Below are 21,717 nucleotides of genomic sequence, written 5' to 3'. Positions count from 1 at the left end.
TAGATTCATCAGTCATAGGACTTTCCTAGTGGTCCAGTGGTTAAGAATCCATGCTTCCATTGCAGGGGGCACAGGTTCAATCCCTGGTCAGGGTGCAAAGATCCCACATGCCTCTGGGTGCAGCTCCCTCAAAAAATCTAGATTAATCAGCCATTACGAAGTTGGAATACTGAGGGCCTAGAGAAAACTGGAACCTGTATGGTGGGAGTGCAAATTTGTACAGTTACTCAGGAGACCATCTATGATACTTTGTGAAGTCAGTGGCACATCTACCCTACGGCCTGGGAGTCCTACTTCAAGAGGGCTTTTTCCACTCTTCATGAGCAGACAGTGTGAAGATGTTCACAACAGCGACTATGTGATGGGGGCATTGAGGCCAAGCTAAGTGTATATCATTGAGGGCTGTGGTGGATAATAAAAGTGCTGGATCTCAACACGGTATGCCGAATGTAGTTAGTAGAAGCAAAAGTGAGGTGCAGGTGGAAAACATTAGTGTTGAAGGTAAAAATGTAAGCAACAGAATGAGTTTTATACAGGATACTATGTTTGTAAATTGCAAACACACCCACGTATGAGCCAATGCCACGTGGAGCAGAGGGCCAGACAGGATTCAAAGCAGCGGACTGAGCATACTGCTGTGGGGTCCCACAGAAGGCAGGAGGAAAAACAGGGGTGAAGGAAGGAAAATACATGAACATAACTCAAGAGGGGCCTTGTTCATAGTGATGATGTGTCACAAGCTGTGCAGGATTGACTCAGCTCTGTACATGAAGTCACAAAATGAAAGACGATGGGTAGATGGAGGAGCGTGAGCACCCCTAGAGCTAGGGGGACCTGAGTTCAAATCCCAGTCCTACTACTCACGAGCATTTGGGAACTGGGAATGAAGCACTCATTCATGTCGTCCACAAATATTTATTGAGGATCTACTTAGCGCCAAACACTGTTGTGGACACAGTGTGACTAAGACAATGTAAAACACCATAATTTCAGGTAAGTGCTGTGTGATATGAAACTGACTTTAGATTGCATAGTCAGGCATGGCTTCTCTGAGAGGTGACATTACAGCAGGGACACAGATGATGAAAAAATCCCCCTCACCCCCCACCCCAGTGAAAGAGCAAGGTTAAGTGCTTTCCCAGAATAGAAAAAAACCACTTGCAAAGGCCCTGAGATGGAAAGAGCTTGGCCTGTGTGGCTGAATGAGGTGAAAGAGGGGCAGAGGGGGACTTGATCAGATTGGGAGAGGTAGGCAGCAACTGTTCAGAGCTCTGTGTGGACTTTAGTCAAGAGTTCAGCTATTATTCTAATCACAATGGAAAACCAAGGGATGGTTTTATGCAGAGGAGTGACTTGACAGCATATTTAAAAAACAAAAAAGTTTTATTTAAGACACAGAGAGAAAAGGACCAGATATGTTTTAAAAGACCACTTTGCCTGCTGCGTGGAAGCCAGTGCAAGCCACATAAGCTCTCTTTTTCCACATCTGCACCTAGACAGCATATTAAAAAGCAGAGACATTGCTTTGCCGACAAAGGTCCATCTAGTCAAAGCTGTGGTTTTTCCAATAGTCATGTATGGATGTGAGAGTTGGACTATAAAGCAAGCTGAGCGCCGAAGAATTGATGCTTTTGAACTGTGGTGTTGGAGAAGACTCTTGAGAGTCCCTTGGACTGCAAGAAGATCCAACCAGTCCATCCTAAAGGAAATCAGCCCTGAATATTCACTGGAAGGACTGATGCTGAAGTTGAAACTCCAATACTTTGGGCACCTCATGCGAAGACTTGACTCATTGGAAAAGACCCTGATGCTGGGAGGGATTGGGGGCAGGAGAAGAAGGGGACGACAGAGGATGAGATGGTTGGATGGCATCAGCGACGCGATGGACATGAGTTTTAGTAAGCTACGGGAGCTGGTGATGGACAAGGAGGCCGGGAGTGCTGCAGTCCACGGGGTCGCAAAGAGTCGGACACGACTGAGCGACTGGACTGAAGTGAACTGCATGGTGACAATCCCTCTCCCGAGCAGGGCCGTGGTGAGTAAGGGTGGGAAAACAGTCCTCAGGAGTCTCCTCGGCACTCAAGGAGCGGGCTGGGATGCAGACAGCTCTATCTCGGGCCTGGAAGGCTGGCGCGTGGCAGCTCCTCCAAGACCCTTGTATACACCCAGGGATTGCCTCCGAGAGCGGCACCCGCTGTCGCTGGCCGAAGCGGCCGCTGGGCGGCGTGGCGAGCCCAGCTCGTTCCGGACGAGAGAGTGCCCAGTCCATCGGTCTGCTCGGCGCTCGGCAGCTCTGGCCTGCTGAAGGCGGGAGGGGGCGGGGCCGTTATGTAAGGGCGGGGCCTCGGCCGGGGCGCCGGACCGTCGAGCAACCTAGACGACGGCACGGGGGCGGGGCCTGCGCGCGGGGGCGGGGCCTGCGGGCGCAGATGGCGACCGCGCAGCGCGCCTGAGCGGGCCCGGGCCATGAGTGCCTCCCGGCCCCAGTTCAGCATTGATGACGCCTTCGAGCTGTCCCTGGAGGACGCGGGCCCTGGGCTCGAGCCCAGCGGGGTCGCCCGCTTCGGGCCGCTGCACTTCGAGCGCCGGGCCCGGTTCGAGGTGGCCGACGAGGACAAGCAGTCCCGGCTGCGCTACCAGGTGAACCGCCCGGCCCACCTCACCCCACCCTCGCCTGAGTCTGGGCGGACCCCAGGCCGGACCCCGGAGAACCCCAACTCGAGAATCTGACTAGAAGCCTCGGCCGGAGCGGGAGACCGCCCCCGGGAGATGGCCACTGATCCAAATCCCTGCCCAGACCCTCTCAGTTCTGATTTCAGTCCCCAGCTACTATTGGAGAGCCCACACCCAGGAGCTCGCCCCCACCCCAGCTGGAGACCCCAACCTTGAGACCCCGTCCATCCTGGGTACTAACCCTCCCTCTCCTTACCCCACAGGGATGGGGAATTCTTCTGTACTTGAACCAAACTTTGTCCATACTCAGAAGCAGCCCCGAGAGCCCCAGGCCATATAATCCAACGGGAACCAGTACCCCTTTTTCTGTTCTGGAAGTCCCCACCCCATTCTTTCCTCCCGAGCTGAAGGCCCTGACTCACATGATGAGTGAGTCCTTGCCCGTGCCATGGCGCCCACTAAACTGGAAATCCCCCTTTTCCCAGAGGACCTCCACCATCTCTAGGCTCCTTGTCTTGAGAACCTGAACAAGATTCCTGTGCCCCAAACCTGGAAACGATTGGCCGGCCCTGCCCTGGCCTCCCAAATCCAGGGCCTCCATACTGGGCCCCCGAAATGCCATCCTGATGCCCCCACCCTGACTCCCAAAGTTTGGGAGATCTCCTGGCCCCGGGAGCCTCAGCTAGCCCCTGCTGGCTCCTCCCTGCCAAAGCCCCCAGCTCGCACTCCTACCTGGGTTTCAGTTTCTGTGAATCACCAAACCCGTTCTGCGGGGAGGGCGGAGGGAGCAGCTGTCAAGCGGCCAGGCAAACAGCTGTGTGGGCTCCCTTTCTTCCTCTCCACCAGAGGGGAGTGAGGAAGGGCCTGAGCCCAGTAACCCCTCTGAGCCCTGTGTTCTGGAATAGAACCTGGAGAACGACGAGGATGGAGCCCAGGCCTCTCCAGAGCCGGATGGGGGAGTCAGCACCAGGTCAGGGCCAGGTGGGGACCCACCCCGTACTCCTAGCCCCAGGCTTCTGGCTCCCGTCCCCAGGCCCCTGCTCAGTCGTCCACCTCACCTCACTCAGCTGTCTCACATCCTGTCCTAAAGAGACCCCTGCATGGGGCCCCTGTCCTGCACACTATCCTAGTGCCAGCCTCACCCGCCCACCTCCACCAGGCTCTTTATCCTGCAGAAACCCCTGGCCTGGTCTGGCCCCTGTCTTCTCACAGGTGACTTGTCCTGCAGAAACCCCCAGCCCTTGAATTCCTCTTCACTCGGGGCCTCTTTCAGTGTCCCCTCTCCTGCAGGAACACCCGGCCCCAGTCTCCGCCCCATCCCCCACAACGTCATCATGATTCCTGTCCCAAAGGGTCCCTTTCCTCACCTTCCCTGTCCCCTCACCGGGCCCACTCGCCCTGCAGGGATTCTGGCCGAACATCCATCCGCAGCTCCCAGTGGTCCTTTAGTACCATCAGCAGCAGCACTCAGCGCTCCTACAATGCCTGCTGCAGGTGAGACTGCCCTGATCCCACCACCGCCGGCCCCTGCCCCCACACAGGCAGCCCCGGCTACTCCCCCACGGTCCTGTGGGTGGGGGAGAGTGCCCACGGGAGGAGGTGGGCCTCCTGTCACCGTGTCCACACTCTTCCTGCTCTGCTGCCATCCAGCTGGACTCAACACCCTTTGATCCAGAAGAACCACCGGGTAGTTCTGGCCTCCTTCCTGCTTCTCCTGCTGGGGCTGGGTGAGTGCCCCTGAGGACCCCCTGCATGCTCTGCCTACCCCCATAAGGGCTCCACCCTCCTTTTGCTCAGGTTCTGCACCCCCCGTGAACCACCCAGCACCCTGAGGAGGCAGCTGGCTGGCATGACCCCACGCCCCTTTTACAGACGAGGAAGCTGAGGCCTTGGGAGGGGCAGGTAGAGCCTCCTGGTCACACAGCCAAGAAATCACACATAGTTGAAAATGGAACCTGGTTCCATGCTCCAAACTTTCCCTTTTTTTTAAGTCTGTTTAATCCACTAGGGAAGAGAGAGGAACAGCTACTCTTTATCCTGTGTCTACTTTGAGCCAGGTGCAGGGCAGGCTTCCTTACGGAGGTCACACAGCAAGTGAGAGGTAGGGCCACGAACCAGAACCTAAGTGTAGATACAGGTGAGCAAGGATACGCCTGACCCAGTGGCCGGGACTGCGGAGTACCCTTGCCAGCCCTATCCACGGGGTACCTGTCAGTTCCCTTCCTCTGGATTCTGAGAACTGACAAGGACGTCTCCCCCACATCCATTACTCAGATAGGGAAATTGAGGCCCAGAGCAGGCAGAAATCGGAGCCAGATGTTTTCTGACTCCTTTTCTCCTCATCCTGTGGGGCTGAGGAATCAGGGTCCCCCTGAAAGAATCTAGGGTTGGGATTAAGAGGATCCTATAACGTGGGCCCAACTGTGGCAGCAGCTCTCCGCCCTCCAGGAAGGTCAGAGCACCCTAGCAGGAAAGCTGGGCAGCATCCTTGCCTCAGCTCTGGGTGTGTGTGCAGGGGGGAGCCGCCACCTTCCCAACATGTGTGAGTCACACTGGCTAGCTACCTTACCTTATTTTAGCCTCGTCACCCGACAGGGCAAACATTATTACTATCCCAGTTCAAAAATAAGGACACAGGTGAAAGGTCACAGCTGGGGGGTAGATGAGCTGGGATTTAAACCCACATCAGTGACATTGTCAGGCCTGTGGGCCGCCACAACCCATAAATTGGAAAGAGGAATTAGAAGAAGGTGCCTCCTCTGAGTGGGCAGAGCCCGAAGCCATGAGCCAGGATACTGAGAGTGAGTTTCAGCCGCCATCCCATCCTTTTTGAGGTGTTCTGTGCAGGTCCTTCAAGCCTCTGTGCTGTACTCCCCTCCAATCTTCAGGGCTGTAGAGTCCAGCTCCCCATCTCCGCGCCCATCCCATCCCATAACTGGGGACCCAGGACTCTCTCAGCATCTGGAAAATTGATCCAGCCATGACCTCCTCAGCTTCCCCAGTGCCCCCTGTCATTAACCAAAGTCCACATCCCTCACCAGGGCCTACAGGCCCTGCCAAACTCCTGAAACCTGGACTCTGCCTCTCCAGTCTCCCCAAAAGCTGGAAGTTCCTAGAAAGCCCCAGGTTCCCTCCAGACTCTGGGCCTTTGCCAGGCTGTTCCCCCGTCTGGAACACTGCTCTCCCTTTCTGCCTGTGGGGTGCCCAGAACAAAGCCTCTGGAGTCAGATTACCTCCACCTTCCCAATACAGCCGGTGACAAGTTACTCCACCCCGCCCCCTGAACACTGTGCCTCAGTTTCCTCTTCTTCGCAATGGGGATGATACCTGTCCATTCAACCAAGGTGACAGATAAGGCACTGCATGTCACACGCGTAGCCCAGTGCCTGGTAGCACCTGGTAAAAGGTGACTGAACGGTGACTGCTCCTGCTGCTGCTACCCTGCTCAGATGCCACTGCCTCCAAGAAGCCCTCTCTGATTCCCCAGGCTCCTGAGCTGCCTGATCACTGGGGTTGTAGCTTGGAGGTTCTTGTTGGTTGCTCCACTCTGGAAGGGCCTGGAGGCAGAGACCTCATCTGCCGTTCCCCGTGGGATTCCCAGTACCAGGCACTCAGCAGTTAAACTCCATAAACCTTTGCTGACTGACTAAAGGAGCCACACCAAGGAGCAGACAAAAATCTCTCCTTTCACGGACACTTCCCAGGACCTGCTCTGAAAACACAGAGCTTGGTGAGCCTCCTCTGGAGGTTCTCTATCCAGGGGGCCTTCAGCTTAGGTGGGGGACACCATTCCTCAGACCTAAGCCATGTGGGGGGGTTGCCGGCGGAGGTCCCCCACCCTGCCACCAGCTTCTGCCTCCTGCGGCGCCTGCCCTCACCCTCGCGGCTCCATTTGTGTGCAGTGCTGATCCTGACCGGCGTGGGACTGGAGGTGGCCCCCTCGCCAGGTGAGCGGCCCCTCCGACCCCCGCAGGCAGCGCTCACTCCCCTCTCGTGCACCAGGGGTCCTTGGCAAGCCCTTCCACCTCCTCCAGCGGTCAGCACCTTCCCGGCAAGAAACGGCCCCTTTGACCTCGGAGAGGGAGACTTGGCCAGGCACTGAGCCTGCCTGGGAGCCAGCCCGGGAGCCTCCCTGCCCTGACCCGACCCCTCCTGCCCTCCCGCAGGTGTCTCCAGCGCCATCTTCTTCGTGCCGGGCTTCCTGTTGCTGGTCCCAGGAGGTGCGAGTGGGCGGTGGGCGAGGGCGGGATGTGGGCGTGGCGTGGCGGGCCCTGGGCGGGGCTGGGCGGAGCCCTGGGCAGGATGTGGGCGGGGGCGGGCCGGAGGCGGGGCCCGGCACTGACAGGCCCCGCCCTGCAGTCTACCACGTGATCTTCATCTACTGCGCCGTCAAGGGTCACCGGGGCTTCCAGTTCTTCTACCTGCCCTACTTTGAGAAGTGAGCAGACGGCGGGATCTAGCGTCGGCGCCGAGAGGCCCCAGTGTGTGCGGCCTCCTCGCATCCCTGGAGGGGCACTCCCGGAGTCCGCGCCCGGCTTCGGTTCCCTCATCCCAAGGGAAAAGCCCCGTCGGGACCCTCAAGCCCCCTCGTCGTCTTGGGAGTTTGCTCAGGAAGTTTGGGGCATGTGGGTCTCGGGCCACTATCTGAGCCTGGGAAAGTCGCCCCTCCCCTCTCTGTGCCTTAACTTATTCTCAGGCCCTGGGCTTGCTGGGTTGGTGATGTTTTGTGCTAATAAAAGCGGTGCTTAATTCTAGCCCACAGTTGGCTTTTTACTTGCCACCGGCCCACCAGGCTGGCCACAGCCCCCTCCCAGAAAGGCCAAGGAAAAGACTGACCATGGGGCTGAAGGGCTCTGGGACTGTTCTTCCCTATGGTACACATACAGCCCTAACGCTCCAAGACTTGCCCAAGGTCACACAGCTCATTAGCGGCAGAGCTGGGCCTGAGCTCTTCTGCCCTGCAAGCCTGGAGAAGGATCTTCCTGCCCTTAGCCGGGTTGGTCCTGCTGGGTCTCCACTCAGAGAGGCAGCACTGGTGCCTCCCCCGCCACCCCCCATGGCCCTGGCCAGGGGCAATCTGATGACGCAGGCCTGGGGCCTGGAGGCTGGTATCCTGGTTCCAGCCTGGCTCTGGGGCCCTGGGCTGCCACAGCCAGCTCCAAATGTGGGCCACCAGAAGGCAGCCGCCCAGCCGCCTCCACCCACTGCCCTACTTCCCAAGCCCAGGGGTTGGGAAAAGCAGGGGCAAAGGACATAGGAAGCAGGGCCTGTATGACCGAAAGCCTCAATGATCAAAGACTCTTAGAATCACAAAACACTGGAAACAGACCGTAGCAGAATTTTGGAAGGACCAAGCATCTCCGGATCTCAATAACCAGGAAACAGAATCTTTGAGCACCCTGAAATCTGAGATCATAATAGCTGCCATTTATCAGACTCTTAGAAGGCACCAGGTTGTGTGCTAAGCACTTAACAAGGGTTATTTCTGGTCATTCTCCAAGAAAACTGAGACCCAGAGAGACTGGGTCAGCCAAAGGCAGAGTTAGGAACATAACTCAGGGCTTCTGTGACTTAAGTGGAAGGGGTGTCAGCAAGCCGGTATGGTCCCTAGCTAGCCAACAGGCCGAATGAGTGGCCCGAGGAGACCCTGTTCGTATTCTTGTGTTCACAGTCTTCCACTCCCAGTAAAACATGAGTGCCATTAAGATGGTATTTGGTCTGAAGTGGCCTCTACTGTGTCTGCAGCAGCCAGGACAGTACCTTTAGATTTCTGTGATTTTGTTGAATGAACACCAAGGCCCCTGCTCTCACACCTGATCTGGCCAACCTAGACGTCCCACTCTCAGCCACCAATCAAGGCACTTTGAGGGGCACCAGTTAGATGCAGGAACTCCTAAACGAGTGATTCTCAAGTTAGCTGGAGGTAAAGGACCAGTTTTCATTTCTAATGCATTATGGACCAATGCTTTAGTAAGATAAAAAACTAGAAGAGTGAAATTTTTAAAAGATACAGAATATAAGCCCACAGTTTGTATTACCAGATTAATCAGACAGAAAGTTATATTTCAATAGATGTAATCAGAACAAACACGGGAAAAAAAAGAAAAGTTATAAAAACCATTCATTGAAAGTGGGCAAATTAGCAATTAATGTAGAGTTGTTGCTATGCTCATCATTTTTTGTCACTTTACAGTTTTAAGTGATTCTGTTAGAAGTTTTTCTCTAACCAAAAGTGGTGATTCTCCATAATATAAGACTATCTCAGGGATTTCCCTGGTGGTCCACTGGTTAAGAACCCACCTTCTAGTGTAGGGGATGCGGATTCGATCAGGGAACTACGACCCCGCATGCTGCGGGGCAACTGTGCTGGTGCGCCACAACTAGAGGGGAGGCCATGCCATGCAGGAAAGATCCTCCATGTTACAACTAAGACCCGACACAGCCAAAAATAAACTTTTTTTAAAAAGACTATTTCAGGGATCTGCAAGCTATACCTCACAGGCCCGATATAGCCCCCAACTGAGAATGGTTTTCACATTTTAGTAATGGTTGGGAAAAAAGCGAAAGGATAATAAGCTTTTGTGACACACAGACGTTTATGAAATTCAAATTTTGGTGTCAGTAAGTTGCATTCAATTAATTATGATTTGTCAAATTCCCTACACAGCAACACTTGTATATTAACTTTGGCTGCTCAGCCATGCAAACTACTATAAAGAGCAACAGAAATCATATGGTCCGCAAAGCCTAAACTCTACTATCTGGCCCTTCACAGAAAAAGGTTGCCAACGCTTGGTCCATATGAACGTGTCGACAGAACACTGAATCGCAAGGTTTAAAGTTTTAATGTGACCAATGTGCTTGATTTTTGCTGGTTAATTTATGTAATCCAAATTGGATTGACAGCAACACCATCCTCAGGAAATAATGAATCTCCAAACTCTAAATATGGTTTCTTTTTAATTGGAAAGTGCATTAATAGTTGCATGCAGCTTAAGAACACTAGATTTCCTTAGCGGATTGTGACTCCATTTACCCCCGACGCTTTTCCCCCCATAGCCCACTTTGTAGTCACACTAGCTTTGTTTTGGTTAATTCTCTCCTAGTCAATCTTTTTTCCAAGCTGTCAGTTTCAGCCTTTCAGTTGTCATTATGCTTTGAATGTGTCTCTTATATGTGCACTCAGCTGTGGGGAAGAGCCTGGGTATCTGCCTTTTGAGATCTGCTCTCTGCCCTTGCAGTAGAAGACCTTCTGGTTTCTAGCTGAGCACAAGGTCCCCCAAGATAAAGACTGCATTTCCCAGCACCCTTTGCAACCAGGTGTCCCAGGTGCAGAGCCCTCCCTAACCGGGTATAAGTGGTTCCTGCTGATTGTGCCCTTTCTTCTTTGTTTCTGCTCCCATTCTGTCAGGTGGGAAACCAACAAATGTGGCTACACCCTCAGAGTGGCAGAGCAGCCAGCAGAAGAAGCCTAAGTGCCTGAAGACCATTCAGCTGGATTTCAACTAAAACTGTTCCTGTGAGGGAAATAAATGTCCATCCAGTTTAAGGCATTGTTGTCTGGGGTCTCCATCACTTAGAGGGACCCCAGTCTAACACTGATATTTTCTTCTGGGACTGAAACTCCAACTTTTAACCAAAAAAAAAAAAACTTAACTTGCTTATACTTATTATATTTTTTTAAAGAATTATTTCTATCTTCTGTTTTAATGTTTTCTGTAGATTTTTCTTTGCTTTTTTTCCTCTTTCCCAGACTACTACTAGCTTAGTCAAGAAGTCTTCACTTTCTCCGTTTTCCTCCTCCCTTTAACAGATTGCTTAAACTGTTGAGAATGGAACATTCTATCTCTATTTCTGTTATATTAGTCGTTACCCTTACATGATTAACAAAATCTCAATGAACCTTCCTACTCTAGGAAAAACAAGAAAAAGTTTTCAGCATATCTAAAGTATTCTTTCCCATCTGACATTTTATTTTTGTCTAATTTTTAGTCCCTCCTTGTTTTAACATCCCCCAAATTATTTTTTTTTATAGTTAATGCTTCTTTAGAGCTACCAGTATCTTTACTGGTTTCTCTTCTGACTGTTATTTAGTACACATTCTGCCTTGAATTATCTTCTTACTGAAGCCATCCCTTCAACAAGAGTTTGTGGGTGATAAACCCTTCCTGCCTTGTGTTGTTATATTTCATCTTCATTCTTGGCTAAGATGAGCTAAGTGTTGGCTTCTCGGCAGGCACTTCTTTTTCTTCTGCACACTGAACAATTTATTCCATTTTCCTCTTGCATCTACTGTTGTCAATGAAAAAAAAAGTCTTTGGAGAGTCTAGTTGCTAATCCTTGGTAAGTAATCTGACTTCTCTCCCGAGTTGTTTACGAGATTTTCCTTTTGTATTCCGCAGTTTCACTGGGATGCATCTAGATATACATTTCCTTTTATTTATCCTTCTCCGGCTCGAATGTGCTCCTTCAGTCTGGGCCCTTGTCTTTGTGGAAGTCTTTATGGAAAATTTCTAACCATCATCTCTTTGAATATTGCCTCATGCCCATTTTCTACATTTTCTTCTTCTGAGACTCCTAATGACTGTGGTGGTTGTTGTTTGGTAGCTAAGCCGTGTCTGACTCTTTGCAACCCCATGGACTGCAGCTTCCTATCCTTCACCCCATGAACTGCACTTCCTGTCCTCCACACCAGGCTTCCCTGTCCTTCACTCTCTCCTGGGGTTTGCCCAAACTCATGTCCACTGAGTCAGTGACACCATCCAAACATCTCATCTTCTGTTACCCCCTTTTCCTCCTGCCCTCAATTTTTCCCAGCATCAGGGTCTTTTCCAGTGAGTCAGCTCTTCACATCAGGTGGCCAAAGTATTGGAGCTTCAGCATAAGTCCTTCCAATGAATATTCAGGGTTGATTTCCTTTGCTGCTGCTGCTAAGTCACTTCAGTCGTGTCCCACCCTGTGCGACCCCATAGATGGCAGCCCACCAGGCTCCCCCATCCCTGGGATTCTCAAGGCAAGAACACTGGAGTGGGTTGCCATTTCCTTCTCCAATGTGTGAAAGTGAAAGTGAAGTCGCTCAGTCGTGTGCGACTCGTAGCGACCCCATGGACTGCAGCCTACCAGGCTCCTCCGTCCATGGGATTTTCCAGGCAAGAGTACTGGAGTGGGTGCCATTGCCTTTAGGATCGACTAGTTTGATATCCTTGCAGTCCAAGGGACTCTCAAGAGTCTTCTCCAACACCACAGTTCGAAAGCATCAATTCTTTAGCGCTCAGTCTTCTTTATGGTCCAACTCTCACATCCATACATGACAACTGGAAAGACCATAGCTTTGACTAGACAGACTTTTGTCGGTAAAGTGAGGTCTCTGCTTTTTAATACAATGTCTGGGTTTGTCATAGCTTTTCTTCCAGGGACCAAGTGTCTTCTAATTTCATGACTGCAGTCACCATCCACAGTGATTTTGGAGCCCAAGAAAATAAAATCCGCCACTGTTTCCATTTTTGCCTCATCTATTTGCCATGAAATGATGGGACTGGATGCCACAATCTTTGTTTTTTGAATGTTGAGTCTTAAGCCAGCTTTTTCACTCTACTCTTTCACCTAGCTTTTAACTACTCTTTAATATTTTCTGTCATTCATCCCTCAATGCTACCTACGGGGGACTTCTCAGATACAGCTTTCAGTTTATTAATCTTTTCTTAAATTGTGTCCAATCTGTTTAATTTATCCCTTGATTTTTTTTCATTCCAATGGCCATATCCTCTATTTTTAGAAGTCCTATTGGGTCATTTTTTTTTAATCTTTCTATTCAGTTTTCATACCATGCTGTTACAGATACGGTCTCTCTTGTTTATTTTGTCTGTTTTGTTTGTTTGTTTTTGCATTTACTTCATGGTCTCTTTTAGAGTGTTTTATGATTTCCACTTTGGAGTGCTGACTCTCCTGTTTACTGCATCTGCTGCGTCCCCCTCATGGTGATTTGTTTCCTTACGTGATTTGTCATCCTCTGTCATGAGTTCATCTTCAGAAGTGACAGGGGTATTTGGGGTTTTTTTTTAACTCTTATGTGCCCTGGGTTGAAAGAGTGTCTTTCTCAGCAGTTTTTTGTTTTTTTTTCCTATTTCTTCTGCTTTTCACACCACAGAGACAGACCACACTCCTGCTTGACATGCAGACCTGAGTTTCAGGTTCACTGGGGTAACTTTTTCCACTCGAGGTTGAACATCTGCACCTTGTCACTTTCTCAGGCTTGTGGGTAGTGGTATATTTTGGCCCCCTTTTCAAGAACAGGGTAACCTGTTGAGACCCTGGAATATATGGAGGTCATGTCCTGCTCCCCAGCCTCTTATAGGTCTTTTGTCCCTCCTGGGTGTCCGAGCCCAGACTCCCAAACCTCTCCACCCCTGAAGCCTCCATAGCCTATGATTCCTCCCACCACCCAGCTTTGGATTTTCTCTTTGTCTCTGGTACCTGGGACCATCCCTGTCTCTCAAGTTCAGTTTTAAAAAAAATTTTTTCCACATATAAGGAGTGAGAGGAGTTCAGACACCTTTCTCAGCTCCCATTTTACCAGAACCACCCCCTACACTGCCCCATCTCTGAATGCTGACAATTCCAGGAAGCTCCCTACCTCCCAAGGAGCTGGAGAGAGTCAAACCTTGTCACACTAGGGAATGACGGGTGGTCGAGGGCAGGTTTCCTCCAGGCCGCTCGGGTGGAAGGAAGGTGAGAATGAGCCGGGGGCGGGGTGGGGGGAGGCGATTTGTGACATCACAAGCCAGCTCTCCAGCCAGAGGTTGTCAGAGCAGAAGCCTGGGGGCTGCTGGGTCTCTTTCATCCTGGGGCCTCCAAGGGAGGATGTGCATCATGAACCGTGCTGCTGTGTCTGGGGCCAGAGGAACCTCAGTGGCGGGACAGCATCATCACGAACTCTGCAGGAGAGAAGGGGCGGGGCTTGAGCCGGTCCAGGTCAGCGATCCCAGGAGGCACTGGGCTCAGCCAGGGACCCAGAGGGGTGGGGCTTGGTCTGGGAGGACGCTCACCATCAAAGTCCACAGTGCCATCCCCATTGAGGTCCACGTCTTGGAGCATCTCGTCCAGCTCAGGACCCACCAGTGGCTCCCCCAGCAGAGCCGGTGCTGCCTCCCGCAACTCTGCCACCGTGATCCGCCCATCCCTGTCCCTGTCAAACTGCGATTCCGGCAGGGCTCAGCCCTCCTACCCTCTTCCTGCACCCGCCACCACCTTGCTGGACACCCCCACTTCCTCCATCCAAACCCTCCTCCTCCTCCCAGACTGAGGCCGTGAACCCCCTGCCCTCGGGGAAGTCCTCCTGGGGAGACCCCCAGCCAGGAGTGAGCCAAACTCTTTCCAACCCCCTTCACAGTCCTAGTCCCACCAACAGCAGGGCTCGGGGCCTCCAGAGGCTGAGGTTCCCAGTCTCCCGTGAGGCCAGTAAGGATGCCACCCAGCATCCACCCACCCACCGGCCCCCCGGGCCCCCCCGCACCTCGCGGAAGGCAATTCGCAGCTCCCGCAGCCCCAGCATGTGCGCTGTCTCCTCCCTCAGCTTCGGGCCCATCATCTCCACGAATTCCTCGAAGTCCACACGGCCACCCACTGCAGACCCAGGCAGAGGGTCACAGTGGTGAGGACTGGGGCCCAAGGAGGGACCCCAGCCCCTCACCCACTCTGTGTCCAGAAAGGATACCAGCTTCCATGTCCCCAGGGGTAGGAGGCTGCAGCCCCGGGCTCTGCTGGGGGCAAGATGCTCAAGGGCTCTCAGTGAAGCACCAGGTGTGGGGCACTGAGACCAGGCTGGGGAACCAGACAGCCCCAGCCTCAAAACCTGGCTCTCCCACTGATGCTGTGACCTTGGATGACTTGCTGGACCTGCCGGCTCATTGGAGGACAGGGTGCTATTACGGTTGGAGTTTATGGTTGTAAAGTGCCAGAACATCAGAGGTAGCAGTAAAGACACCTTAGAAGCATACACAGGTAGTTTATGGAGGCCATCAATTATAAAAAGCACCAATGGTCCATGAATAGCTTCAGGAGAAAGAAAGGCATGACACTAAATATTCACATCAATTGTAAATCACGTTCCATTTTGGGAACTGTAAGGGAAAAAATTGCTGGTGTCCTGGGATGAAAGGAGCCTGATATTTGATAAATCAGCTGTGGTGTTGGAAAAGACTCTTGAGAGTCCCTTGGGCTGCAAGGAGATCCAACCAGTCAATTCTAAAGGATATCAGTCCTGAATATTCATTGGAAGGACTGATGATGAAGCTGAAACTCCAATACTTTGGCCACCTGATGTGAAGAGCTGACTCATTGGAAAAGACCCTGATGCTGGGAAAGATTAAAGGCAGGAGGAGAAGGGGACAACAGAGGATGAGATGGTTGGATGGCATCACCGACCCGATGGACATGAGTTTGAATAAGCTCTGGGAGTTGATGGACAGGGAAGCCTGGCGTGCAGCAGTCCATGGGGTCGCAAAGAGTAGGACACGATTGAGCAACTGAACTGAACTGATACTCACACAAGGGCTGCCCGTCGGACATTTAATCGCAAGGAGTGGCCAAGGTTCTCTCCCGCTCGGCCTCACCAAACCTTAAAAGACTCTTTTCAGGATGATCAGAGAGAGGCAGAGACAGCCCAGGTGGCTGGTACCAGCACGGACCGTTTTATCTCAGTCAGAGATGGGGGTCCCCAACCTGAGTCCCGAGGACCTCTCGTGGATCACCCGGTGCCTTCCTAGTCCCCCTACCCTCCGTGTCCTGGAGCCAACGTCGTCAAACTGTCCTGGAAACTGCCACGACACCCCCCTCACTCCACCACCACCCCTATCTGACTGCCAGAGCCACCGCCCAACACCCCTCCGTTCGGTAACCTTGAGACTGGGAAAGGACCCCGGTGGCAAAGCCAGGTGGCTCCGCCCACCCGCCACCCCACCCCGGGGAGGCGGGGTCAAGCACTGACTCCGCATCTTGACGTGTTGAGAGACCTCGATGAGCTCCATCTCGGTGGGCATGTAGCCCAGCGTCCGCATGCACTCGCCCAGGTCCCGGTAGCCGATATAACCGTCGTGGTCCGTGTCAAACTCCTCGAAGGCGGCCTGAAGCTCTGCAGGGGAGGGAGGTCAGGCACAGGCAGCCAGCCAGACTCTGAGACACCGCCCACCCGCCGCTCTCAGCGGGGGGCACTCACCATCCAGCTCCTCAGGGCCTAGCTCTCGGTCCTGCAGGGGCATAGTCCAGCATGTCCCCGGGGCCAGTCAGGGCTCTGGTCAGCCTTCCTCCTCCAGCCCCAGGCCACGGTGGCCTGGGCAGGGCCGGTCCCACAAGGGCCGGAGAAGGCAGCGAAGTCCCAGGAGAAGAGTTGACCCCCGTTCCTGCTCCTGGGGGCCCCGAGCTGCCACAGACCCCTGGGTTGGCGGTCTAGTTCCACCCACTGCCCATGCCGCCCGCCCCCCCACCCCTGCAGAAACCCTGCCCCCACAACGCGGCTCCTGAGTCTGGAGCAGAAATTGGAGGAGGCTTGAGTGTTAGGGGAAGGGTGGGCTGAACCTGAGCCCATGAGTCCCAACCCCACCCCCAGGCCCCCCAACCTTGGTCCAGGCCCCCCTGACCTTCCCGAAGATGCGGTTGAGCAGGGGCCCGTATGTCCTCTGAGCAGCATCGTGCTGGGGGCCAGGACGGTGCCGGTGGGACTGGCGACGAGGGGCCGGCCCCTCCTGCCCTTCTCCGGTCCTGGAGGGGTTCTTGCTACTCCCCGGGGCCTCAGGGCCCTGCTTGGGGGTCTGCTCCCCAGAGCTGCCGGTGACCTTACGGGACCCTCGGAGCCCCTTCTCCCTCTTGCTGCTTCTCTTCCTCGTCAAGGGGGGCCCCTCAGCGCCACTACTGGAAGCCAGGACCCCCTCAGGGGGCTTCTGTGGTCTGGGGGCTGGGTCAGGGCCATGCTGCCCCCTCACCTGCTCTTCAGCCATGTGGAGAGGGGTGACAGGGCTCAGAGAAGCTGCACCAGGGAGCACCCCTGCTTCTCAGGACCCATAAAGCAGCTTATACTCTGCCACCCCGAGGGCTGATGACCAGGGATCCCGCCCTGAGGGGGATTAGGGTAAGTGAGTCAGGCAGTCCAGGCCCTAATCCCGCCCCCTGCCTGCAGGTGGCCAGATTGGCAGAGCCGATCAGTCAAGGGAAACATCCTCAGCAGCATGGGGTGCCAGGACAGAGTGGCCGCAGTGAGCTTCGGACTCCAGCTCTGCCTCTCTGAGCTGGGAGACCCAGCAGACTCACCTCTCTAAGTCTCAGTTGCCTCATCTATAAAATGGGAGCAGTATTGCTGAAGCGTCAGAGAGCCCAGTTGTCTGACATGAGCAGGACTCAGCTACCACAGGACATGGGGAAGCAGCTCAGGCAGGAGGAAGAGTGTGTACAAAGGTGGGAGGTGGGAGAGAGGACAAGTGACCCCTCTGTGGGTGATCTCCCGACCGGAGCAGGGGGTGTGTGAAAGGAAGGAAGAGAGGCCAGATCATAGGGGCTTGGGATCACGGATGATTGAGGGTCACGGGGGTGACATCAGAGGAGGTACACCCTGGGGGACGCAGAGCCTGCTCTGAGCTGGAGGGGCCCAGGCAGGGGGTTTCGGCCATCCGGCCCTGTCAAGGATGGGGGGCCTGGCTGGTCACTTGGCCCCACTGGGCTAGGGTTAGGGTTTCCCCGGCGAGCAGCCCCATGAAAGATTGATGTCCTCTCAGCTTGGGTTTCATGCCAGCAGCCTTAGTGCCGCAGGGCACCAGGCAGCAAGCCCCGGCGTGGGGCAGACACCCCCTGCTCCTTCCAGCCAGCGGCCTGCACCTCACAGGTAAGCCAGGCCTCACCAGTTGGGGCCTCAGGGGGTGCCCTGGGCTCTGATCCAGTAAGGACTGGAGCTTGCAGAGTGGGGTCTGCCTGAGTAAGGGCCCTGGGGGTGGGGAGACCACAGGCTAAAGGTCAAATGGCTTGAGCTATGGGCCACAGGCAGGACCCAGGCTTTCCGGGACATCTGGTTTTTCCACCTCAGAGGGAGCCTCCCTCCCCCCACTAAGGAGGTAGGGTGAGGGCAGCAGGCCTCTTGGGACTCAGCCACCCTCATCCTCATCATGCTGCTGAGCCCCTTACCCCCTTTTCTAATGAGTAACCCCAGGGGACAAGGGAGGCCACCCCCCCCCCCACCCCGGGACTCCCTGTCCACTCTTGGGCCCAGGCGACCCTAAGCCTTTCCCTTTGGAATCTTTTTGTTTGTTTGTTTTGGCTGCACCACATGGCTTGCAGAATCTTAGTTCCCCTACTAGGTATTGAACCCCTGTCCCCTGCAATGAAAGCATGGATCTTTAACCATTGGACCACCAAGGAAGTCTGAATCTCAAACTCTTGAACCCAGGATACAGACAAAAAGGGAGCCTGTGACGCTTTCACCATTTGGGGTGGTTTTGTTTTGGCCGCACCATGCAGTTTGAGGGATCTCAGTCCCCCCACCAGGGACTGAACCCAGGCCCACGGCAGGGAAAGGCCAGGTCCTAACCAGTGGACCACCAGGAATTTCCCAAGTGGTTTCTAAACTGTTCCCTGGAGTCCTAAGGGTGCTCGCCCTCCTTTAATCTGAGCATGCTCTTTTAGTTCACATAGGAGTTCTGCTATAAGATCATATTGAAATGAATTTGAAAGCCTCTTGTTTGGTCTGTGTGGATGCAGCGGGATCCCAGGTAGCAGAATAATTAGAGTCCTGGTGCCCACATTCCTATCTCTGACCTTGCATAGGTCACCTTCCTCTGCTTCCCTGTAGGATGGATTGCAGGAAGGCTAGGTAAGCTAATCTGTTTAAAGACCCTGGCAAACACTAACCACTCCAAAGGTGATGATGATGGCCCAGAGAGGGACAGCAACTTTCACGGAGATGCTCAGCATCCTCTCTCTCCTTTTCAGTCATTCATGCCTTCACTGATTCACCGGGTGCCCACTCCATGTCCAGTAAGACACTGGGGACCCCAGATAGACCCTGCTATGGAAGCCAACCCGGGTGCCCCTGGCCGCTGGCCCCGCACAGAGCTCGACGATGAGGACTACCCCCAGGGTGGCTGGGACACGGCCTTCCTGGTGGCCCTGCTGCTCCTGGGGCTGCCGGCCAACGGTCTCATGGCGTGGCTGGCTGGCTCACAGGCCCGGCAGGGCGCAGGCACACGGCTCGCTCTGCTCCTGCTCAGCCTGGCTCTCTCTGACTTCCTGTTCCTGGCGGCAGCGGCCTTCCAGATCATGGAGATCCAGCATGGCGGGCACTGGCCGCTGGGGACGGCCGCCTGCCGCTTCTACTACTTCCTCTGGGGGGTGTCCTACTCCTCCGGCCTCTTCCTGCTGGCCACCCTCAGCCTGGACCGCTGCCTGCTGGCGCTGTGCCCTTGCTGGTACCCTGGGTGCCGCCCGGCCCGCCTGCCCCTCTGGGTCTGTGCCGGGGTCTGGGTGCTGGCCACCCTCTTCAGCGTGCCCTGGCTGGTCTTCCCCGAGGCCGCTGTCTGGTGGTATGACCTGGTCATCTGCCTGGACTTCTGGGACAGCGAGGAGCTGCCGCTGCGGATGCTGGAGATCCTGGGGGGCTTCCTTCCTTTCCTGGTGCTGCTCGTCTGCCACGTGCTCACCCAGGCGGCCGCCTGCCGGCCCTGCCACCGCCAGCAGCCTGGGGCCCCGGCCTGCCGCGGCTTCGCCCGTGTGGCCAAGACCATTTTGTCAGCCTACGTGGTCCTGCGGCTGCCCTACCAGCTGGCGCAGCTGTTGTACCTGGCCTTCCTGTGGGACTTCTACCCCGGCTACCTGCTCTGGGAGGCCTTGGTCTACTCTGACTACCTGATCCTACTGAACAGCTGCCTCAGTCCCTTCCTCTGCCTCCTGGCCAGCGCCGACCTCCGGGCCCTGCTGCGCACCGTGCTCGCCTCCTTTGCAGCCGCTCTCTGTGAGGAGTGGCCGGGCAGCTTCATGCCAGCTGAGCCACAGACCCAAGTGGACTCTGGGGATCAGACGGTACCAGGGCCAGTGGCTGAGGCCCAGCCACAAGTGAACCCCGAGGCCCAGACCCGGGTGAACCCCGTGGCCCAGCCACAGGTGAACCCCGAGGCCCAGACACAGGTGAACCCTGCAACCCAGCCACAGGTGAACCCCACAGCCCAGACACGGGTGAACCCCATGACCCAGTCACAGGAGGACAACGAGGGCCAGCCCCAGCTGGATTCTGGGGCCCAATCACAGGCAAGCCCCAAGGCCCAGCCCCCGGGGCCCACTACCAGCTCAGACCCCAGTGCCTGTGAGGAAGCCTCCACGCCAGCCATGGATTCCACCCTAGAGGCCCCCGTGAACCCGGCCGCGCCTGCTGCCTCTGAAGGTGAAGGCCCCAGCGGCGCTCCCCACGAAGAGGCCCCAGGCGCGGGCCCCACGTGAGGGCTCGGGAAAGTCCAGGCCCGCCAGGACAGCAGAAGAGCCGGGGGAGACAGAGGAACCAGCCCATCAGAGAGGAGGACGGGTACCGTGGGGAAGTTCGCGTGGAAAACCCCTACCAAGTCCCTTGGGCCTGGCAGACGGGACTTGGGGGACGTGAACATGAAGCAGCCAAAATCCCGAACGGTTTGTTGAACGTCACGTCCCTGGTCCTAGCAAGCTCTTGCAGGCTTGGCCCCTACACGGTGGCCCACCACCACCACCCCCCACAGGCTACCACAGGTGATGGTGTCCTGTGGGTTCGTCTCTCCAATGTCCTCCAGGCCCCACAGACAGCCCCCTCCTTAGCCTCGGTCCTGCAGGAGAAAGACGGGCAGGGCGACTTCCCCAGGCTTGATGTGACCTTCCTTCCATCCTTCCCTCCCTGCCCTCCTCCCTATGCCGACCTCTCACCTGGATACAAGCAGCCCAGGAGGAAGTCCCTACAGAGAAGGGAGGCATGCAGGAGCCATCAAGAGCCCGGGGCCTTAGCGGCCCACAAGCAGACTTGGCAGCCTTCTCCAATCCCCCACCCCAACAGGCAGTGAGGCTGGGGCCAGACTTCCTTCAGCAAGGTGGTGAGCACAGAGGCAAGAGCGAGCAAGCCTGGACTCCAATCTGGCTCCGGGTGACCCTGGACAAGCTGCTTCACCCTCTGAGCTCCTGTTGCATCTGGCATCGTGAGGATTAAATGAGAAGGTGTGTGAGGTGCTGGCAGGAACTGGCACTCAGAAGGGGCTCAGTGAACAGATGCTTCGTGGACATCCAGGGATGCAGGGGCTGGGGATGATGGAAGGAGGGGGCACCTGGCTGGAGCCCCTAGGATCCTGTGAGCTTCCGGGCAGATCAGCTGTGCCCATGACCAGCTCTGGGCTACAGTTGGCCAGGTGGCCTGAGAGAACTTGGGCCCACCTCTGTGCCTTGGGCAGCTCCAGGGGACTTCAAGGTCTGCTACATGTGAGAGTTCAATGAGTGTTCACCTACCCACCCCCCACCACGGAGGAGGCACAGAGTGCCCTGGTCCTGCCTCTGCCTGAGCCCCTCCCACACTCTCAGCCCAGATGCAGAGATGGGAAGATGTCCCAGCAGAAAACTCCGGGAACCAGTGGCTCCAGGGACAGCACAGGGCCCTTGGAGGTCACACAGTGTCTCCAAGCAGAGCCGGCCTCTTCCGTCTCCAGCTGCAGACCCTGCAAGAAAAACTAGGAAGTGCTAAAGGTCTATTTTCAGACTCCCCCACCCCACTTCCTTTTCATACCCGTCACTCTCTTCTGGCACTCACCCCACCCAGCTTTCTCCCAGTCACTGGGGTTGTAAAACCATGAACTCTTTCTCCTTTCGCCCCCCACCCCCCACCCTTTCCCTTAAGCTCAGCATTGTGACCTTTATAAGCTGAGGGGTGCCCTTACCAGTAGGTGTAAAGGACAATGACCTTTTAAGTGCTACCCTTCCCAGCAGTGCTTGCTACAAAGGCAGGCTGAAGTGGTTCAGTACGATCTGGGTTCTGGTTCCCAGGCCTGTCTTTGCCTCAGTTTTGTC

At 55.2% G+C, this 21,717-nt stretch overlaps 3 protein-coding genes across 14 annotated transcripts; 2 read left to right on the top strand and 1 right to left on the bottom strand.

The window, feature by feature from the left end:
* The first annotated feature begins 2,356 nt into the window (after positions 1–2,356).
* Positions 2,357–10,228, top strand: TMEM134 (transmembrane protein 134). 12 transcript variants are annotated; one of them, XM_043452436.1, is made up of 7 exons: positions 2,372–2,640; positions 3,579–3,643; positions 4,078–4,167; positions 4,324–4,400; positions 6,576–6,620; positions 6,840–6,893; positions 10,085–10,199. In XM_043452436.1, exons 1-7 carry the CDS (start codon positions 2,467–2,469, stop codon positions 10,180–10,182), a joined length of 603 nt encoding a protein of 200 aa, XP_043308371.1. In that variant the 5' UTR covers positions 2,372–2,466; the 3' UTR covers positions 10,183–10,199. The 12 variants fall into 12 exon arrangements, with proteins under 12 accessions (XP_043308373.1, XP_043308369.1, XP_043308377.1 ...); XM_043452437.1 differs by lacking the exon at positions 10,085–10,199 and adding an exon at positions 7,033–7,427 and having other exon boundaries at positions 2,375–2,640; XM_043452434.1 differs by lacking the exon at positions 4,078–4,167 and having other exon boundaries at positions 2,360–2,640; positions 3,579–3,654; positions 4,215–4,400; positions 10,085–10,226.
* A 2,998-nt stretch (positions 10,229–13,226) lies between these two features.
* On the bottom strand, positions 13,227–16,707 carry CABP4 (calcium binding protein 4). Its single transcript, XM_043452428.1, has 6 exons — positions 16,308–16,707; positions 15,887–15,917; positions 15,659–15,802; positions 14,186–14,295; positions 13,719–13,866; positions 13,227–13,607 (listed from the first exon to the last, which is right to left on the bottom strand). Exons 1-6 carry the CDS (start codon positions 16,662–16,664, stop codon positions 13,579–13,581), a joined length of 819 nt encoding a protein of 272 aa, XP_043308363.1. The 5' UTR covers positions 16,665–16,707; the 3' UTR covers positions 13,227–13,578.
* A 1,941-nt stretch (positions 16,708–18,648) lies between these two features.
* Positions 18,649–20,410, top strand: GPR152 (G protein-coupled receptor 152). The gene has a single exon (XM_043451569.1). The coding sequence runs from the start codon at positions 18,649–18,651 to the stop codon at positions 20,140–20,142; it is 1,494 nt and encodes a 497-aa protein (XP_043307504.1). The 3' UTR covers positions 20,143–20,410.
* The last annotated feature ends 1,307 nt before the right edge of the window (positions 20,411–21,717 follow it).

This window comes from Cervus canadensis, chromosome 29 (genome assembly GCF_019320065.1).
Source record: "Cervus canadensis isolate Bull #8, Minnesota chromosome 29, ASM1932006v1, whole genome shotgun sequence".
NCBI lineage: Eukaryota > Metazoa > Chordata > Mammalia > Artiodactyla > Cervidae > Cervus > Cervus canadensis.
The sequence above is the reverse complement of the archived record's forward strand: the minus strand, read 5'-3'. Positions and strand labels throughout refer to the sequence as shown.

Excerpts from the sequence above, each read along its gene's own strand:
- TMEM134 (XM_043452434.1), top strand. The coding sequence starts at position 2,467 with ATGAGTGCCTCCCGGCCCCAGTTCAGCATTGATGACGCCTTCGAGCTG. Across the intron at positions 3,655-4,214 it reads CAGCACCAGGTCAGGGCCAG|GCAGCCCCGGCTACTCCCCC; the intron begins GTGGGGACCCAC and ends GCCCCCACACAG. Across the intron at positions 4,401-6,575 it reads GCTTCTCCTGCTGGGGCTGG|TGCTGATCCTGACCGGCGTG; the intron begins GTGAGTGCCCCT and ends ATTTGTGTGCAG.
- CABP4 (XM_043452428.1), bottom strand. The coding sequence starts at position 16,664 with ATGGCTGAAGAGCAGGTGAGGGGGCAGCATGGCCCTGACCCAGCCCCC. Across the intron at positions 14,296-15,658 it reads TCAACACGTCAAGATGCGGA|TGGGTGGCCGTGTGGACTTC; the intron begins GTCAGTGCTTGA and ends CTGGGTCTGCAG. Across the intron at positions 13,867-14,185 it reads TGCGAATTGCCTTCCGCGAG|TTTGACAGGGACAGGGATGG; the intron begins GTGCGGGGGGGC and ends CCGGAATCGCAG.
- GPR152 (XM_043451569.1), top strand. The coding sequence starts at position 18,649 with ATGCCTTCACTGATTCACCGGGTGCCCACTCCATGTCCAGTAAGACAC.